This window comes from Antedon bifida, chromosome 1, assembly GCF_963402885.1.
Source record: "Antedon bifida chromosome 1, ecAntBifi1.1, whole genome shotgun sequence".
Lineage (NCBI taxonomy): Eukaryota > Metazoa > Echinodermata > Crinoidea > Comatulida > Antedonidae > Antedon > Antedon bifida.
The window spans coordinates 18,801,459-18,823,411 of NC_136226.1; the positions used below are offsets into that span (position 1 = coordinate 18,801,459).

The 21,953-nt window shown below is 33.2% G+C and overlaps 1 protein-coding gene across 1 annotated transcript in view; it reads right to left on the reverse strand.

Annotated features, from left to right (window-relative positions):
• LOC144844440 (serine/threonine-protein kinase ULK4-like) overlaps positions 1-21,953 on the reverse strand; it is a 104,859-nt gene that overhangs the window by 43,743 nt on the left and 39,163 nt on the right. Inside the window, exons 6-7 of the mRNA XM_078701357.1 lie at positions 15,733-15,816; positions 12,799-12,877 (exon numbers count right to left, since the gene is read on the reverse strand). Of these exons, the coding sequence (XP_078557483.1) occupies positions 12,799-12,877; positions 15,733-15,816 (163 nt within the window). The remainder of the gene's footprint in view (positions 1-12,798; positions 12,878-15,732; positions 15,817-21,953) is intronic.

The following is a 21,953-nucleotide window of genomic DNA, read 5'->3' on the forward strand; positions in this document are numbered from 1 at the left end:
TTTTTAAATACTATGGGCTTTTTGTTTTTAAATGGTAAAAATGTGAAATATAAGTAAACTCTAATCATAAGCGGCCAGCTATAAATCCCAGCATGCATTGTGTGTGGATTGATATGTTTGTTTTGCTTCTGTGATGCACCCACTTTAAATCAATCCTATGAAGGCAAAACAAATGGAAGAACTGTAATTTTCAGTGAAAAAAAATGAGTCATTCCCAATTTGTATTAAGGAATTCTGCCAAAAAAAGAAAGAAAATGAATGCAGAAACTAGACAACGCCAGGCTAGGCCTATAGCTAGCGTACGATGTTCGTACGTTACCACTGTTTGCAAGCTAGGCCTACAAAACTAAGCCTAGCTATCTAGGCTAAGTCCGCGAGAGGAATTCAATGTGAGTATTGTTTGTCTCTTTTTATCATAATTTACCATAAAACGTACATTTAAGACAAGGAATGACCTGGTTTAATGTTTTTACATGAGTAAAAATTCATTATTTTTACAAAACATCAAAAATTGTAGGGAAAGTGTCTTTAATGGAAAGTGCATAAAGGTTCATTAATAACCGGTTCAGTGGAAATTTGTTTTAGCTGCAACACAATTGCAAGTTTCAATTTGAGTCACAAATGAGAAACTGGTTTTATTGTGAGTAAAAACAAACTATACCAAAACCTCTTTCAAAGTAAACCGTTCTTTTGAGATTTTTCAATAAAACCACGAGGCCCATCATATAAACATTACTTTTAAATGTATTTTATAAGACTTTATAGAGCGCAAAAAACAACTCAGTAGAATTAAAGCTAAAAAAGCATCATACACCATTAATCTTGTTTACTCTATTTGCGTATCACTAAAAATAAATTTTTTATAATTTTGAAACGAAACTTTCCATTTGCGATTCCAACTTAGATGTTACACTTTTCAACTAAAGGTCACATCATGTCAATTCTGTCCACGATAGTGGTGCGAGATACCCTTTTGGACTCACAAGATGTACTACTTTCTTTTTAAAATGCATTTTGTGTACACCGGACCTACAGTTTATAGTCATTCCGAGAAGACTTTTTCTACCACCAAATTCATGGAGCAAGAGAGCAGCGACCCCTTACCAATGAGTCTATGGAATACGGTTACACTCTTAACAGCTTGGCAACTCACTCATATATGTGGTTATGTTGAAAATTACTATTTATATACAAATACATTTTATATAACATAGTGGAGAGGTCATTCTCCTAATCGCCTTGATTTGCTGTTGGCTACTTAGTCATCTAGCGTTTATTATTCTGAATGGTATTTAAATGATTTCTGGGTAACACTCCCAAAGGGAAGGGAAGGTACTCGACCTGTTAGAGATAGGAAGTCTTTCACACTGAAACCACCATTGGCAGTCATGCCCCTTTAGGCTAGCAATATGCATATTTCAATATATCAGTTTAAGTTATCTATAGATTTTCCTAAACATTGTTTGCCAATAATTAATCACCTTCAAATGTCAACATAAACTCAATGAAAATGTAAATGAATGTGGGAGATCATATCTACCTATATCGATCTATAGATACAATTACTACTTTACCTGTACACTACATTCAAAAGGTCAAAACTTTTTGAAGACTTTTAACAATTGATTACAACACATAGATTTATTAATATATGTATGTTTCATGTTTTGTATTTTAATGTGCTTTTAATTCTATATTTATATCTAAAGAGTTTTAAGGCATCCTGTAATTGGCGATTTTTCACTGTTGGATGTGGTTGAAATAAAATAAAATAAAATATAACCTCTATGAACATTGAGAAAACAAACATTTTTTTAATATTTCTGTAAATGTATATAAGGGAAAGTTACTAAACTAAATTGTATTTGACCTCCTCGTCACCAGGACAAATTGTGATCGTGCAAACGCAATATGCTGAAATTGAATGTATGCTATCCCAAGTGCAGAAACATGTGCAGGATTCGGTAAATTAATATATATCACTGCAGGAATATGTAGCATAAAAGTAACATCAGCATTCAACTAGCCATTCCTTGGTAGTTGGGTGTTGGCATTTATGTCATCAATGCCAACATAATTTAAATGACTGCGTAATATCACTTTGTTCTTCATCTGAATTCATTATAGTTTTTTATCCTAATGGTAATTTACCGCTTTAATGTGCGCATGTGTATTCATTCCAGTCTGCATGAAGTTTCTTCAGGGAAATTAATAGTAGTTTGATCCGTCCGCAACCAATCAGAGCTTAGGAAATTTGTATGTGTTTATGATCACTCGATGCACATAAAACAAAACAAAAAATGCGAAAATGTTTGATATGCGCAACTGAATTCACTTTCTTTAATATGGCGACATTTTATAAGAGCAACCTTACAGAACATTTGCCATTTATCGGCTTTATACCCACGGGGCCAGAGGGAGACGAATTACTTAAAGGTTGAAGATGAAATTATTATTTAGCATCTATCACCTGTCGGAAATGAGTTTTGAGAGGAAATCTTTTTTGCCTTTGGTATGATGGTACAATTTATTGATATGGTTGCAATACCCTATGAGTAATATTAAAATAGCAAATCAAATACAAATCTATTTTTAGGACATTGCCTTTGGTATGGTTGTAAAATTTAATGAGTAATATAACAAATAAAAACTTACAATATTTAATTATTTTTATTTATAAAATGTTTGGCAGGTGATTCAGAAAGAAGTTTATAAAATATTTATGGTTGACATGAATGTAATATCACTATCTAAATAATGCATGATAAAAAACAATTATATAATATATATATACATATATAGTGATAGGAGATGTGGTTATAAATGCTGAGGCTTCATAAACCAACATAACTTGTACAAAGTTTCTGGTTGGTTAAAAATTTGGATTTCATAATTTAATTTTAAAACAACTAAATTGTGCAAAGGTGATAGACATTAGTGAAGGGGAATTAAGAGGATGTTAGCTTATAGTATGTTAATGCATTATGGCGTGACAACACACCTTAGCTGGTCTTCCCCCTAAGAATTTAATAATTAGTGACAACATCCTAATGAGACCTCTTGTTTCCTTTCACCTCTCAAGCATCATTTTTATTCTTCTTTCATCCTGTTATTAGTAATCAGTAAATGTCTGACATAATACAAACTTTTATAATTTTTCGTTAAAAATGAAAAATGAATCAGCATTTACTAAAGTATAATTTATATGGTATTCTAAAGTTATATAGTGCCCTCTAGAGACATGAATTTGCGTGGTACTTTGTTATAATAATCAGAGTAATCTAATTATTTGCAAATGGAATCTTGCATCACCATATTAAATACAAACAAAATAAAACATTTGTCCATACCATAGCAAAGTGTTGTTGAATTGTTTACATTTTTTCAATGTCAACCAAAATATATTTACAAAAGTTAAAAGAGCAATAATTGGGTGTGGTTAATGAAAATAGAAGATTTGGTTATTCTGATACTATATAAACTACATTGAATTTGAATTCCTGGGATCCTGTGGCCATATTCACTATTCACACTTAAGCTAAGGGATACACCCTAAAATTTAAAAAAAAATCTCATCTGATTGAATACAATTCCCTAAGTTAAGTGAAATACTTGATATTTAAGGGAAATATCTCAATAAGTGTGATTGGTGAATATGGCCACAGGGTCCCAGGAATACTTTCATTCCTGAATACATGCTTCCTCCTATAAACTGTTTTGTTTGTTTGTTTAATTTATTTTCTACACATTCAACAAAATAGAACAGATATTTTATACTTTAGAAAAAAGAGATAAAAGAAATTAGACATTAGATGTGAAAGGAGATAAAAATAAGTAATAATTACTTTAAGCATTCACCACCTGAAGGCAGTTGTCGACATGAAAGAAAAAACATTGGGAATATGAATGGGAGCATATTATGCTGAAATAATTTTGGAAAAGATTCTCTTTTGCGTAAAATCATTGGCATCCTGATCTATATACCTTATACAATGAGCTTTTGCTGTTAAAACTTTTACTACAGAATTTTTTTTTTATACAAAACAAATTTTAAAATATTTATTATCATCATAAATTTTGCATACCACTACGCTTTTAAATATTGTTCATACCCCCCTTTGTAAATTAGGAACTAAATGAAAATTCATCCAGTATATATATATTTATTTATATAGTATGTACGAAATGACAGTCTTGAGGTTGTTAACTATCAAACCACAGTGCAATTATTAGGAATAGTTATTGAGAGACTAGTTACCGAAAGAGTTGGCTGATAATATACAAATGAAAAAAGAGAAACTAGGTATTAACAAAAATAATGTACTTAATTTAGATTACAAATCACAGTGGTATGATACCAAGAACTGAAAACCATGGACTAATAAAGAAACATTTCATTAACCATTTTGATTAGCCATAACTGCAGATGAATCTGAATGCGAATCAAACAATTTTCTTCTTTACCAGTGATATGGGTGAAACCTCAGATGTTAGAAAAGATTCTCTTTTGCATAAATCTTTTCATTTGCATCTTGACATAGGCGTCATACAATTTAGTAGAAATTGTGTATTTTATTAATTCTGTTTAGGCCTATTATCCATTTGATAAATGTGTAGCAATAAGGTAGGTATTGTGTAACAATTGCCAATATTGCATTGGAAAAACTGTGAACAGTATTGTATTAAAAGAAACTTTTTAAAAAGCTAAGCAATGCCCTTGTCAATCATGATTTACTATCTAAGACCAACAACATAATGATAGCTATCTACTATAACAAAAATATTATAATTAAATATACCAAACAAAATTGACAAAAAATAATAAAGCCCTACTGTATATTTTTTATGTTATAATAAATAATAATTCATTGTAACAGTACTGTCAGGCATGCCCCAAGTCTATGTTACTGTCTTTTTTATGCTAGTCCACCAGTCGGCCTTTTGATTATGGGCACTTGGCGGATAACCCCTTGTTAATTTCAGGAACATTTTTTTTTCATATCTTATTCTTTTTTCTTTCCACAAAATTTTGTTGCACGTGTACTATCTATAATTCTTGCCAACATAAAATCGTATGACTTTCTCAGAAGATGACCTCTAACTGTATATGTGCAGGAAACTTTGTTTTATGACGCGAGAGTCGCGCAGCCTAAGTTAAGCGCAATTTTATGACATTTATGGTTGGTCATATATTCTGAAAAAAAATTTATTTTTCAATGAAACTTTACGGAAGTGTATTTCATAATATTGAAAAACTTTTGACATGATAAAAATAGTGTGCTACGCAAAAAAATACACGGGTACACGTATTTAAAATTCCAAAAAGTACAAAATTAATTTCTAATCAATTTCGCGTACATTTCAGGCCATTTTGAGCATTTCAAATTTGTTTGGTTTTTGCAATTGATTTTTGATTTTCATACCTTCATAGATTACATTCATTTTGATGAACTTTGATTGCAAAATAACAAAGCATGTGCACGTTAAACTTTAATAATCATGTGCTAAAAAATGGGTAATTTAATGCAAATTTGTCATCGTGTTAAAAATTGGATTAAAAGATGGGTCTCGTAATTTCATCTATGCTACACTGTATATAACATATACAGTGTGTTCTGTAAATACTGTAATATGCTGTATGATACAAAATAGGTACAATTCAGCACTGTAAACATATTTAATAGGATGGCATAATAATTTTCGGTGTTCATATATTTTAAACGTATGTGCATGTTGTATTTCCGCGAATAACAAGAACACGTCAAAATCTAGTTAAATTTGTGTTTAATGCTGTAAAAAGGCTACAATATAGTGTGGTTTAAAAATAGGTGAAAATAAGATGTAGGATTTTATCTCATTCTTTATAAAATTAAAGTCAAGCTACAATCTCAATATTAGTTCACTATCAAGGTGAAGTGGAGTTTCCTGATTCTAATATGTATCAGAATACAGCCTCTTAACGCGCTGCATTTCGTTATCGGCAACATATGCTGCATATACTATCCTATTTAAATTCTGCACTCACGTCCTCTCCTTCGGTCACTTATGGTTAAAAACTTAAGCTAGCGAACTACGCGACATTCAATTTTAATTTTCCTCATCATATTGTAGCTGTTGTTTATGAATCAAAATATATGAAAATATTTTCGTAAGTAATTTGAACGTTGGCAAGATGTGGTCTTCATTTAATATGGAGGTGTGTTGATCTATACAAAGACGTTCAAAAGTAACTATTTTTGCACAGAAAGTCACAAAAACAGGTTTGTCTTTATAACTTTTAGCAAATCCACGAAATCAAATGGATTATAACCTCGACTCAGGGAAGGAAATCTTACTGTCCACACAGATTTTCTTAGCTCTGCAAGTCTATACCCAGCTCAAGATTTCAGAGGCCATGAAATGTAACTAATTGGGATCTTTACTTAATCCTCCTGTCAAATCTATGTAGGTTGAAAATTAAAAAAAATAATCAGTCAGGAGGCCAAAATCAAACAATCAATGTATGGAAAGTGTGTTTTTAACAAATTGAAAAAAAATCCATTGAGACTATGATTTTCTACATTAGTACAATCACTTTTATAGCAACTTAACAGGTTTTTTTTTTATAAAATATGTACAAGGAGCACTTTTAACAGCACAATTAGTAAAAGTGTGGAGACAGTTCATTGGGTTAAGCTCATTCAACAAACACTCCTCCACGGTTAACATGTTTATTGTACATGACTCATTTGACGTGATCAATTTACCCATTTTTACTACAATTGAGTGTAGGGTTGAAGAATATAAAATATATAACAATAAATATTTGCAAATCACTATCACTAGCTCATCAGATAACGTGCTCACAACCAACCATTATGATTATGTGAGAATCTGGTTTTATTTTGAGTAAAACTTAAGCAGCATTACAAACTCTGTTAATACAAAAAAACTATTATCATTAATTAAGGACTCTCATCTTCTCTTCCATCCGACACTATTGAGTAAAAAGTGCGATTTATAAAGTACTACTCCTCCCTTATTCGTTGTAGTATTGAGCTGGGATTTGGCATGATTATACTACAGGGACATGTCCTCAAAGTTATAGAGCCAGATTTTTTAATTTCAAACCGGATGCAGCCATATGACGTCTCGAAGATGGTACTGTATAACCGTATTTGGTAGCGAGGTTATTGATGTGTATGTGACGTCACATCCCGTCTTATGACGTCATTACAGCTTCTTTTGCTGTACCCCGAGTATCGCACGTTCGTGCTTGTTTTGATAGAGGCCCTAATTCTAAATCAAATTATAACAGATTTAATGGCTGAAATTCTATATAGTAAAAATGAACATTTAGGTCAATCATCATACATAAAAATCTTAATTAATAAATAAAAGTTTAATAAGCAGGTGACATTTTGAGCTGATAGTATCCAACTTTTGTGCCAGTGGTTTTAAGTATCTTTAAAATCTGCACCTCAAGTGTTGACGTCATTGACCGATCATTGCATTTTGGTAATCTTTATTACACCTGATTACTACAGAATCAGAATTTAAACATGGAAACTGCAGGTCAATGCCTTTTAATTCTTTCATTGTTATTTATCAAACTTTTAATGGCTGATATGAAGAGAGTTGTGGTAAATTAGTGCACAACATTTACATGTTTTAAATGCTCATCGGATGAAATCATTCGCTTATAACTTTTTATATCAACTGTGAAAGTAATAACCAGAATAATCGGGACAATATTATCAACATTTGTCCTGTTCTGTTGATAATAAGTTTCAAGTTATTTGGCAAGGTATAGCATACAATGTATAGCAACATGTTTATGGATCAACTGCTCATTTACAACTATTTTAATCTTAATAAAAAACAGACAAATTTAATTGCATTATAAAAAGATAAGAGTAAAAATAATCTTAACACTCTGATTATTGTCATGTAAACAAACACTTCCTTTTTACCAAGTAGCCAAACCAAACTTTCAATAAGTAAAATAGGAAAAAACTTAAATTAAAAAATAAAAAGAATAAAAGAAAAAAATTTACCGAAAAAATGCAGAATAAACCATTATTTTAAAAAAATTCAATTTTTAGACCGACAGAATTTCTGCTAAATTTGTGGTTGGTCATTGACAAAAACATTAACACTACTTTAAAATGATTTTTTTTTTGCGATACAGCTAAAAGTTGCACAGCGATATAACCGGTTAAATAGTGTTTAAACCCTGAATCTTTTGAGTGTTTTTAACTGTTGTTATTATTGTCACTGTTTTGCTTTGCAGTAGAAACAGGACCAATGGATCTTACAACAGAGGAGGAAATGACAGGTTTCCATTATATGAACAACATCACACTCTAACTAAGCTCAACATCAATGGAAATTGATAAACAGAAATGAGATGGACTACTACCATCATTATTAATAGTATTTTAATTTAATTAGTTAAAACAATGTGTTATTACACACACCTACATATATTCAATTTGACAATGTTTCATGATTTTAAATAAAAGTGATTAGAACATTCCAGAGTGAATCTATTCTTGCACAGCTTTTAAGTGGATAGGTAAATAAAGCATATACGCATCATACTTAACAAATACTACGAAAACTATAAGACGATCTAAATAAAGATCGATTTTTTGAAGATGAATTATTTAATAATTTTCTGACAATATTCTAGTTGTATCGCAGTAATGGACCAGCATTGATGAGTTGAGTTAGCTTTAACAGGTTTCTTAGCGATAGATATTAGACAGGTGTTACACTGGTAAATGAGAAGAGTGTATGAGAATTTAATGACCATTGATTTAAACCGACAATAACTTATCAAAGCTCATTAGTATGTCTTTCTCAAGTATTGTGGCATATTGATACAGCGTCTGGTTATTTTCCTCTGACATTCAATTAAGCATTATAATTTCATAGTATCTTTATGATAACAAAATCAATGACAAACGTGTTTGCATTGTCCATTATTATAACTGAAAAAAAATGGTATGCTTTGTAATATTTATAGTCAAGGATATTTATACTTTAATATATTTAAGACAAAGAATGTGGAACGATCAATAAGCAAGAATGAGGAGTTTAATAGTATAGAAATAGTTGGAAGCATTTCATAAAAAGATATAACCCATATCATCACTATAGAAATAGAAAAATGTATATTTTCTCAATGCTTGAAAATCCAACGTTTAATTTAAACGGTGAAGATATGGAAATCTGTGCGAGTTAGAAAAAGCCCCCACCAACCAAGATTCAGACATGGAATGTTCTGCTTGATATGTAGACATCATTAGAGAACCTTCAAAGACATAGCAACAAAAGAATAGAATCTTTTACCAACTGAAACTAGAACAAAAGTAACTGGGAACAATATTTATAAACTCAAAAATATAGCAACTCTAATGTCATCTAAGTGATCCTACTGTTCTGTATATATCTTTTAAATTAAGCCTACTATGTTTTTATCTTTTTGTATTTTTATATGTTATAATTTTTCTTTACTTTTAAACTTGTAACTGGACCATTTTGGAAAGCAGTACTGCGTTACTGAAAATGTAATCCAGTCAAAAGAATAAATAATAAATAAATAGACCACTAGGGCTTTATTCATGGTATGAACAAAATCAGATTGCAGACACGTAAAAAATACTGATTTTGTTTTGTTGATACATAAAATTAAAATTATTCAACAAATAGTGTCTCTGTGTCTCTTCATGCATGATTTAGTGGTAATTTGACCCAAGAAAATTAACACAGGTTACCATTTGTCATTGTAAAAGCAGGTAAAACAAAATATTGATATTGATCAGGTTTGGTATGTAGGGGGTATAAAACTGTAAGTGTCATTTATGCCTATATTCTTTTAGGTACCATTTCAAATGTAAATACTACCAATACATTTTCAAGCTCATCTGCCAATCCTCATTTAAGCACAATGACCCAACATGAGTTAAACCTCCCTGGTTATACTATGTGTCCTCATTAAGCATATTCACCCATCTTGAGTAGTAAGTCCCCATTTAAGCCCACTAATACCACCTTTAGTAATGTCTTCCTTACAAGCACACCAACATGAGTACAATTGAACCTTCCAAAACAAACAAAAATTTCCTAAAGTGCGCACACACTCTCCATAAGCGAACAATTTTGCATTATTATCAAAACAGGGAAGAGCCATATCAAAACAGGGAAGAGCCTGATCAAACCAGGGAAGAGCCTGATCTAACCAGGGAAGAGCCATATCAAAACAGGGAAGAGCCTGATCAAACCAGGGAAGAGCCTGATCAAACCAGGGAAGAGCCTGATCAAACCAGGGAAGAGCCTGATCAAACCAGGGAAGAGCCTGATCAAACCAGGGAAGAGCCTGATCAAACCAGGGAAGAGCCTGATCAAACCAGGGAAGAGCCTGACCAAACCAGGAAAGAGCCTGATCAAACCAGGAAAGAGCCTGACCAAACCAGGAAAGAGCCTGATCAAACCAGGGAAGAGCCTGATCAAACCAGGGAAGAGCCTGATCAAACCAGGAAAGAGCCTGACCAAACCAGGGAAGAGCCTGATCAAACCAGGGAAGAGCCTGACCAAACCAGGAAAGAGCCTGATCAAACCAGGAAAGAGCCTGACCAAACCAGGAAAGAGCCTGATCAAACCAGGGAAGAGCCTGACCAAACCAGGGAAGAGCCTGACCAAACCAGGAAAGAGCCTGATCAAACCAGGAAAGAGCCTGATCAAACCAGGGAAGAGCCTGATCAAACCAGGGAAGAGCCTGACCAAACCAGGAAAGAGCCTGACCAAACCAGGAAAGAGCCTGACCAAACCAGGAAAGAGCCTGATCAAACCAGGGAAGAGCCTGATCAAACCAGGGAAGAGCCTGATCAAACCAGGGAAGAGCCTGATCAAACCAGGGAAGAGCCTGATCAAACCAGGAAAGAGCCTGACCAAACCAGGAAAGAGCCTGATCAAACCAGGGAAGAGCCTGATCAAACCAGGGAAGAGCCTGATCAAACCAGGGAAGAGCCTGATCAAACCAGGGAAGAGCCTGATCAAACCAGGGAAGAGCCTGATCAAACCAGGAAAGAGCCTGACCAAACCAGGAAAGAGCCTGATCAAACCAGGGAAGAGCCTGATCAAACCAGGGAAGAGCCTGATCAAACCAGGAAAGAGCCTGATCTAACCAGGGAAGAGCCATATCAAAACAGGGAAGAGCCTGATCAAACCAGGGAAGAGCCTGATCAAACCAGGGAAGAGCCTGATCTAACCAGGGAAGAGCCATATCAAAACAGGGAAGAGCCTGATCAAACCAGGGAAGAGCCTGATCAAACCAGGGAAGAGCCTGATCAAACCAGGGAAGAGCCTGATCAAACCAGGGAAGAGCCTGATCAAACCAGGGAAGAGCCTGATCAAACCAGGGAAGAGCCTGATCAAACCAGGGAAGAGCCTGACCAAACCAGGAAAGAGCCTGATCAAACCAGGAAAGAGCCTGACCAAACCAGGAAAGAGCCTGATCAAACCAGGGAAGAGCCTGATCAAACCAGGGAAGAGCCTGATCAAACCAGGAAAGAGCCTGACCAAACCAGGGAAGAGCCTGATCAAACCAGGGAAGAGCCTGACCAAACCAGGAAAGAGCCTGATCAAACCAGGAAAGAGCCTGACCAAACCAGGAAAGAGCCTGATCAAACCAGGGAAGAGCCTGACCAAACCAGGGAAGAGCCTGACCAAACCAGGAAAGAGCCTGATCAAACCAGGAAAGAGCCTGATCAAACCAAGGAAGAGCCTGATCAAACCAGGGAAGAGCCTGACCAAACCAGGAAAGAGCCTGACCAAACCAGGAAAGAGCCTGACCAAACCAGGAAAGAGCCTGATCAAACCAGGGAAGAGCCTGATCAAACCAGGGAAGAGCCTGATCAAACCAGGGAAGAGCCTGATCAAACCAGGGAAGAGCCTGATCAAACCAGGAAAGAGCCTGACCAAACCAGGAAAGAGCCTGATCAAACCAGGGAAGAGCCTGATCAAACCAGGGAAGAGCCTGATCAAACCAGGGAAGAGCCTGATCAAACCAGGGAAGAGCCTGATCAAACCAGGGAAGAGCCTGATCAAACCAGGAAAGAGCCTGACCAAACCAGGAAAGAGCCTGATCAAACCAGGGAAGAGCCTGATCAAACCAGGGAAGAGCCTGATCAAACCAGGAAAGAGCCTGATCAAACCAGGGAAGAGCCTGATCAAACCAGGAAAGAGCCTGATCAAACCAGGGAAGAGCCTGATCAAACCAGGAAAGAGCCTGACCAAACCAGGAAAGAGCCTGATCAAACCAGGGAGGAGCCTGATCTAACCAGGGAAGAGCCTGATCAAACCAGGAAAGAGCCTGATCAAACCAGGAAAGAGCCTGACCAAACCAGGAAAGAGCCTGATCAAACCAGGAAAGAGCCTGATCAAACCAGGAAAGAGCCTGATCTAACCAGGGAAGAGCCTGATCAAACCAGGAAAGAGCCTGATCAAACCAGGAAAGAGCCTGACCAAACCAGGAAAGAGCCTGATCAAACCAGGAAAGAGCCTGATCAAACCAGGAAAGAGCCTGATCAAACCAGGAAAGAGCCTGATCAAACCAGGGAGGAGCCTGATCACCTTATTGATAAAACCTTACATGTCTATATAATCTATAATTAGCATCAACTTCCTGTAAAATGGACACTTTTCAAGACACAAGGGTGTTCACTAGGAGGTTCAACTGTAGTGTTCTCATTTACAAGCCCATCTACCAATTTTTCTAATTTACAAGCCCGTCTACCACACTTGATGTATTACCTTGAATTGGGATCTTTATCCAAGAGACCTAGTAACAGATTACAGAACTCAGTAGATGGCTTACCACTGATCCTAGGACCTGAAATAAAATGTTAATAACATTAGACAGTTATATTCACCATGTTTAATGTAAGATGATACCAAGTTATATAATATAAATATATATTATAATATTAAAGTAAACATGGGAAAACTGGGTAAACATGAATACACTCAATTCAGAAATTGCAATCAACCAGAAATATTTGATAGCAGGCAGGTAGTTGTAAAAATTGTTTGAATTTGAAGTTTTAGAAGACTTTGCAAATTGTTAGTAATAATACTGTATTTTAAAATGTGTTCAATTCCTCCACATCTAATGCTTTATACATCCAGAAACGCACCCTTATGTGTACTATAAATATTGTAAAAACTTCTTTTACAAATATTTGTTGTTTACAAACATTGCAAATCATTTGGGTGATAACACGTTGGATTATAAGCATTTCTTGTTCCGTTTCTAACCTTGAAAGTATTCCAGGTTTTACACACGCTGAATCATTACACCTTTAAATAATATTTTTATAGTACAATTTCTCCAGGACAAAATTGAATACATTGCATTTGACTGTAAGTAATGATTTTAGTAACAAAGCAAAAGGGGAAAAGAGCATGTTAAGGAATTGCTTAAATCAGTGGGTGTGGTAGACAACAAAAAAATGCTTTAAAAAAATATAGCTGTCATTTTGTGTTGCAACTAAAAGTTGCACAAGGATATCCGGTTAAATGGCATTCTAACACCCAATCATGTGGGTGTTTTTAAACCTGGTTTTGAGAACATTTTTATTTTGTAATGGGTATTGCTGAGAGTTTTTTTGTGTTCATATGCTGTTCCTGCTTGAACGGAAAATAACCTTACTGCCAATGAGCTTCTAGTTGGCTAGAGGGCGAACTCCAAAGTTATCTCAGTTCAAAAAGTGATTCTTCATGGAGGGGCACCACACAATATGGGGGCTGCAATCAACCATTTGATACACTACGTCTACATTACAAGCAAGCGTATTAAAAATCTAAACAATTAACAATAATTATAATTAATATTATTGTTATATAATTTTTAGAATACTTTTATTTTTATATACTAAATAATGTTTGAAGTATAGCACGGTTCTGTTGATCATCAAAATATCTTATGTCATAATAATTATTATTTTATAAATAGATTTTTGCTTTTTTCTTTCCTTTCACCTTTATTCACAACTTATAACCATAATTTATAATATGTTTTTATTTTTTTAGTGCATTCAACCATGATTCAACTTGTTCGGAAGGAAGTGAAATGAATTATTTATAAATAAAGTTTTTGATGGATTAAATGTGTACTAACATTTCAACACTAAACCTCAAATATTTATATAATTTATAATGTGAACAAATTTAATTTCTCATAATTTTGACAGTCAAATATTTAAAAAGAACAAACTGAAAAGAAACTGACTAATAGTCAATCATAATTAATAATAAAATACATTAAAAAAAAATTATTATGTTTCTTATGAATTATGGGATGGTTTTTTTTTAGTTACATTTAAATTTTTATTTGAGAAAAGAACATAGTAATATAAAGTTTATGGTACACACCACGTATGTAGTTTTAAAGAGATCTGTTGAACTTTTTCTCAACTTTTTGATCAATATGCTTCAATTGTCCACTCTCGCACCTGAGGACTATTGATCGAAACGTCAAGACGCTTCAGAGTCCTTTCAGAACTGCATGTGGAATATTTAATAAGGGTAAAATTAATCTAATGAAGATTGGTTAAATTAATGAAGTCACATAATTATCAAACGTGTTTGTTTCAATTCATACACTGAAAAGCGTGCAAAGTGTGTTTATATGTTCAATTATGGTATTGAGTGTAAAAATGCTTAAACATGACAAATATTAATTAACTTGCATTTGATTTTTCTTGTGGCAAAGAATTTTAATTTATTAGTTGCATGGACAAATTGTTTGTAAAATTAATTAATACAACAGGTTTAATTACAGACTTTTCCCAGAAGAACCATACGTGTTAAGGTTGGAATGAACTAATAATATGTAGAGAAGCAAATCATAAAATGAACGCAAACAGAAAAAAATGAACGCAATTTGTACACATTTTAAAATGTATTCATTTCAAATCTCGTTCATCAATCAAATTTAATTTTTAAAGTATTGTTTAAATGACAATAAATACTATCATATCATATCATACTACTAGATGGATTTTCTTCAAATTTGGACTTGACGTGCAACCTCTCATTTATGGATAATACTTTGCATTTCCATCATGAGGGAGGAGCAACTAATTGATAAAAAAAAACAATGAACAAATAAATTTAACTGATGACAGATATTATGAATATCAAGTTATCATAAAGTGTTTCATAAAAATCTATCAGCATTAAGACTCATGCTGTCTAACTTTTGCATGCAGCTAAGTAAAGTTGTATTCGGTGAATGACAGAAAAACCAAACTCTGTATTTAAACATCAAAATAACTTCAATCTGTTGTTCTTTTTCAGCCTAATTATAAAGGTATGCAAATTGATTTTTAGAAAGCACCATGGTTAATATCAAAACAAACAAAAAAGTCAATAACAAATCAAAATTCTTAAAAGTGCAAGTAATAATATCAATAAGGATGACACTTCAGTTACTATTTTTACCAAAGGTGAAACAAAAAAATGAATTCATTCAACTAGACACTGATTAATGTTAGGGAGAAATCTAGTTGAATGATTTCAAACACTTCATACAAGTTGCTCAGGGCTCCTCCCACTGACTGCCCCACACGAGGACATGAAATGAATCAATGTGTCCTAGATACTGGATTGTTATACACTTGTTATTCAATAGTAAATTCTAGTTTACAAGTAACTCATCAAGGCATTATTGAACACTAATTGTACCTTTAGCCTTTGGGGGTAAACAGTCCTGGTTGAGCACGTTGTTCATGACATCGTCGTAAGTGCTGCCATCAAATGGAACGTGACCTGTGAAAAATAGGAACAAATCAATCAACAGACAAACCAATGGTACTTAATGCTACGTCTCTACAGATGTCTTCTTTCATTTAAAAGGGCTGAGGTTGATATCGAGTAAAAAAGTCATTGAGAATATAAAACAAAAAGCATTAATGTCAAAGAATAATAACCCTCATTTGCAAGATGATGAACCCCATTATCGTGACATAATTTAAAGGTGTATTTTTCCCCAAAAACATGAAAAATGAAGATTAATGACAAACAGTTAAATTCAACCAAAAATCCATTGACATCCAGTAAATTTCTACCATTTTTTGCTTTAAATTGCAGGTTTTTCAGGTAAATAAATTTGTTGTGATTCAATTTTTGATCAAAGTGAAAAACTATTATATGACATTTAAAAATACATATTCAACAAAAACATCAACCTTTTTTTCAGGGGAACAATACATTTTTAAGAGAATATGTTTTAACTCCTTTTGAATAATGTAAAGAAAGTACAAGAAAAATGGTAACATACTGTTATAGATGCAATTTAAACAATATAGATGGATAAAGATAAATAATTTGTAATGTGTACAGTAATTATATCAAATGCTGGTCCTCTAGTTTAAAACAGAAAACTATAATGAAATTCTGATTAATTCTATGATCAGCACACATCCCCTACTATTTATCGAAGGGTATGTTCACACAAAAATGAAATGAATGCATTGTACTTCTGTAATGCCTTCATTAAAATCTGTTGTATTGGAGTTGTAGGTGGTTAACATGCTTGCCTTCCAATCCCAAGGTCCAGGGTTCAATCCTGATCTAGTGCCAGGATAACTCGCGACTATTTAAAAGCCAGTGAGCCTCAAATGAGACTTAGTTTATTATTTATAAGCATGATAACTTATAAAATAGTTTATTCATCCTGATATTGGTAAGTTGATGATGGATGCATATGAAATATAAAAAAAAACATGGCATTTTAATCTATGAATTACATTGCATATTGTCACACCAACTTTATACGCAGCATGTTTGAACATAGAATTAGTGTTTTCCACTTATTTTATGCATATGGTATACATAGATGATTACCTCATCTGTAGAAGGGGTCCGAGAGTCATATGCAGAATGCTTTTAGAAACATGTGTTCATACACAGAATGCCTCAGAAACATGTGTCCATACACAGAGTGTCTCAGAAACATGTGTTCACAGATAGAATGCCTCAGAAACATGTGTTCATACACAGAATGCCTCAGAAACATGTGCACATACTGCATCTCTAAGTTACGCTGTTTGGTCAAAGACATTCTACTTGCAGCTAATGTGTTCATACACAGAATGCCTCAGAAACATGTGCACATACTGCATCTCTAAGTTACGCTGTTTGGTCAAAGACATTCTACTTGCAGCTAATGTGTTCATACACAGAATGCCTCAGAAACATGTGCACATACTGCATCTCTAAGTTACGCTGTTTGGTCAAAGACATTCTACTTGCAGCTAATGTGTTCATACACAGAATGCCTCAGAAACATGTGCACATACTGCATCTCTAAGTTACGCTGTTTGGTCAAAGACATTCTACTTGCAGCTAATGTGTTCATACACAGAATGCCTCAGAAACATGTGCACATACTGCATCTCTAAGTTACGCTGTTTGGTCAAAGACATTCTACTTGCAGCTAATGTGTTCATACACAGAATGCCTCAGAAACATGTGCACATACTGCATCTCTAAGTTACGCTGTTTGGTCAAAGACATTCTACTTGCAGCTAATGTGTTCATACACAGAATGCCTCAGAAACATGTGCACATACTGCATCTCTAAGTTACGCTGTTTGGTCAAAGACATTCTACTTGCAGCTAATGTGTTCATACACAGAATGCCTCAGAAACATGTGCACATACTGCATCTCTAAGTTACGCTGTTTGGTCAAAGACATTCTACTTGCAGCTAATGTGTTCATACACAGAATGCCTCAGAAACATGTGCACATACTGCATCTCTAAGTTACGCTGTTTGGTCAAAGACATTCTACTTGCAGCTAATGTGTTCATACACAGAATGCCTCAGAAACATGTGCACATACTGCATCTCTAAGTTACGCTGTTTGGTCAAAGACATTCTACTTGCAGCTAATGTGTTCATACACAGAATGCCTCAGAAACATGTGCACATACTGCATCTCTAAGTTACGCTGTTTGGTCAAAGACATTCTACTTGCAGCTAATGTGTTCATACACAGAATGCCTCAGAAACATGTGCACATACTGCATCTCTAAGTTACGCTGTTTGGTCAAAGACATTCTACTTGCAGCTAATGTGTTCATACCTAAAATTACTTGATGCATAAAGAACTACAGTACAAACATTCTATATTTACAACACAAACCTTTTATTAAGACTATGATTTAGGTAAGTTCTTGCACACTTTCTAAGGCATCGATCCTATAATTTGTGTACGTGTGAATCGGGTATTAGAAACATACTGATCGGTGATATTCCTCGGAATTATCCTAATCATATCCATTTGTCCCGATAGAAAATAGCATAAAAATAGAAATAGGTGACAACCACATCAATTTACATTTTCCACCACCTGAGAATTCATAGGTCAATGCTTGTTGTACAGAATCCGCCAAGTCATGAAGAAATATGTAGAAGTTTTGTTAGAAAACACTATAACAATCCCTTAAGCTATTAAATACGTCCCCTTCCTATTTCACTTATAATTTTCAATGTATGAGACGTAAACATAGTCTAACTAAGTTGAATAGAATTTGTTTCACTTTCAAAGTTTCTATAGATGCGAAGTAAAACAAGGAAATATCTGATTTATGATTGGTTAAGATATGGTTCAATCCACTCTTGTCCATTTTCCTTTCTGCGATATTTATATATTTCAAATTAAAACTATTTCCCTTTTAATAGCTGTATCCTGGTTGAAATTGTGTTCAACATTTTATTACCATTTCAATCAATTGAAATAATACAGTTTGTTTTGTTTATTTTTAAATGATCATGTAATAAAAAAAAGTAGTTCCAACTAATTTAATTTTAACACTTATAATGCTAGACATACTAAAATAAACAACATTATTACATTAAATATTATATAAAAACATAGAGAAATAAAAACTTTCGCCAATCTCCTGTTGAAGCGGTGTTTAACTTGGATTAGGTAAATGATAAATGTTGTTGCCTTGTTGGAAAAAGGGCTTTTAAATATTAAAACCATGGAAATGTTTGATGTATTTGTTTATCTTTTTGACAGATAAAGGAACTGTTTTTGTTGCAATTGAAATAATGGTGGAGCATCGGAAGTTCCCTGTCCAATATTCTGGACACAAATGTTGATTGAGCAATTATTGGATAGGCAGACCTGTGATGACAACTGTGTGAGGCCTAGTAAAGGCATCAAGGCCTACCTGTATATTAAGCACAACAAAAAAGATTGGTAATGGTATCTTTAAAAAAAAGGATGTGTTAATTATCCTAGGGTTTTATAGTATGCACTATTCCTAATTGCCGCCCAATTAATTAACCTATCATGCAATGCTATCTTTACTTGCTACATGCGTACTAAGTCACATTGTTTGGTCGAAGATACTTCCAGTTAATGTGTAATTTAGAAGTACTTATTTATCAATTACCTGACGACAAAGCTTGATAAATAAGATTGACTTCTGTATAAAATGAATCAATCAAAAGGTTAATTATTACGAAAGACCAAATTAAAAAAAGTGAATAAAAAAAACAATAAAATAATTTTAATTGGTCAGTTTGCCCTACTCTGATGCAATTTGTTCTTTATACTAAAGTACATTGAGAAGTAATTCTCGGGTGGGAGTAGGGCAAACATCTGACCAATTACTTAACACCCTGACGGTGGGAGTAATAATAAATTTTAAAGACATATTTCTTTTTGAAAATGATTACAGATATAAACTTAAATGAAATTCTGCCCTTTCATCCAAAAAAAAAACAAGGACCTTGATTTATTTTCATTTTGATGAGTGTTTGCAACGTTTTTCCTTTTTTTATGAATTTTATATTGATATGTATTCTTTATATTCGATATGACTTCAAAGTTACAATAAAAGTATTATCTTATGAATACATTAAAAAAATAGAAATCGTCAATTTAACTAAACGTAAGAAGAATAATTATGTTGTGCAAAACAACATACGGTTTGAATATAAAACACTATTGTTTACTTGGATAAAAATAGAAAATGTAATTGTTAGGTACATAAAGATTAGTTGGAAATTGTTGGATTAAAAAAATTAATTCATTTAGTCGCAAGTGACTGGTTGTTCCTGATCTTCTAACATGACCTTGGTAATTTCAAGTCACGTTAGGTAGCTCTACGTAGGATGTCCTTTGGCACAATTTCAAAAATAAATTGTGAACGGAATCGTTCAAATGACTTTTTTAAAAATGAAATGATAATTGTCAATTGTTTAGATTTATTTGATAACATCTTTTTATTGCAAAGTATTTTAGTATTTAAAGTAAGATTTATTTAAAAATGTATTAAAAATCATGGAGCTACCCCTGTCTAATACTGCATTAAGTAATGAATCAGCTCAAAGAGAGATCATAAAGGATTCACTGTTTCTCCATCCCCATCCATTGGACAGGTAACAGGAGCTTACAGGAGGTTCAACTGTATTGTATATATATTTTTTAGATTAATTATCGAGAATGACAATGGAAATAATACTTTATAAACAAATTCTTACAATTTTTATACGAGGATTGTTTTAAAATACACATGCACAGTAATTACAATCTCTCGCATGTATTACAGATTTTTAAGCCTTTGTCTTTCTAATATCAAACTTCATAAATTATATACAGTACAGTACAATTTTCTTCCTAAATTTATCCATCACTTACTAAGTTATTTCAATATTGGTTTTATACAAGGCTTAAATGGCTATACTACTCAACATTCATTCAAGGTACTTCTCAAACAATTTCAACATCATACGTTGAAAAATGTCATCATATGAAAATAATTAAGTATATTTTACAGATCTAGAATGATACTAGAACTGTTCTGAAGGACCTTCTATCATGACCTAGGCTTAATTAGGTACTTGGTACATCGTAGAGACTATGTACTTATGTAAAAAAGTCCCTTAATCCGATACATGTTAATGGAACTTTATAAACCTGTTTTTTTGTGTATTAAAGGTTATTTAAAGACATTTTTCATTTGGTCTATTTTAAGAAATTTACATTTTTGGAAAAATCTTATGTGGGTCTATATATTGCAATAATGAAAAATTTGAAAAAATAAGTTGATTCTAATAATGTAAGGACATCATGTAGACATTGATATTTTCATTTTGCTTCTGTGATGCACCCACCTTTGGTGCTATGGAGTCGATCAAATTTTCAGCGTCTGCCCAAAACAAAAAGACAGTTAATTCAGCAACGAGACAACGTAAGCATTCTATAGCTAGGATACGATGTTGGTACTTTACCGCTGTTACCTAGAGCCAACCATAATCTAGCCTATAATTGGTTGCGCCTAGGTAGAGAATGTGCGGTGCGAACTAGATAATACATTGTTTTCGCTTTTTATCATTAGCCATAACGTACATTTAATATCAAGCAATGACCTAAAATAATATAAATGTAATATATGCATTATTTTTTTGGAACGGAAGAATATAAAATAAAAAGTAGGTCTACCGCCAAGAGTTTCATTTTTAATGTTTTTAAGTTAAGGTAAGGGGATGTGGAATTTAAAGATTGTTGTGATAATAATAAAATTGACCTGAAGCAGAAATTTTGTTATGTTTACTCATTACAAAATGAAAGCAGAATGTACACAAAGAAGCAAGAAACTAACAGGAAATATTCTATTATGCAAAAAAAGAGTGGCCTCTTTCACAAACATTATTATATATTTTATGATTTCGTATTAATTGTTAAAAACAGCCCATCTTTAATTTCTTTTAATCTTCTTGAAATCGATTTGTAACTTGATTTATTTACTGAATGTCTTTCTGTTTGTTTCTGTTTGACTGCACATGCTGTTTCAAGATTATTTTATATATTTTTTCCTCTTTATAGATTTAGCTTTCTGTTTATTAGTTATCCGCTTAGTAGCGGATAACTCCTTGTAATCGT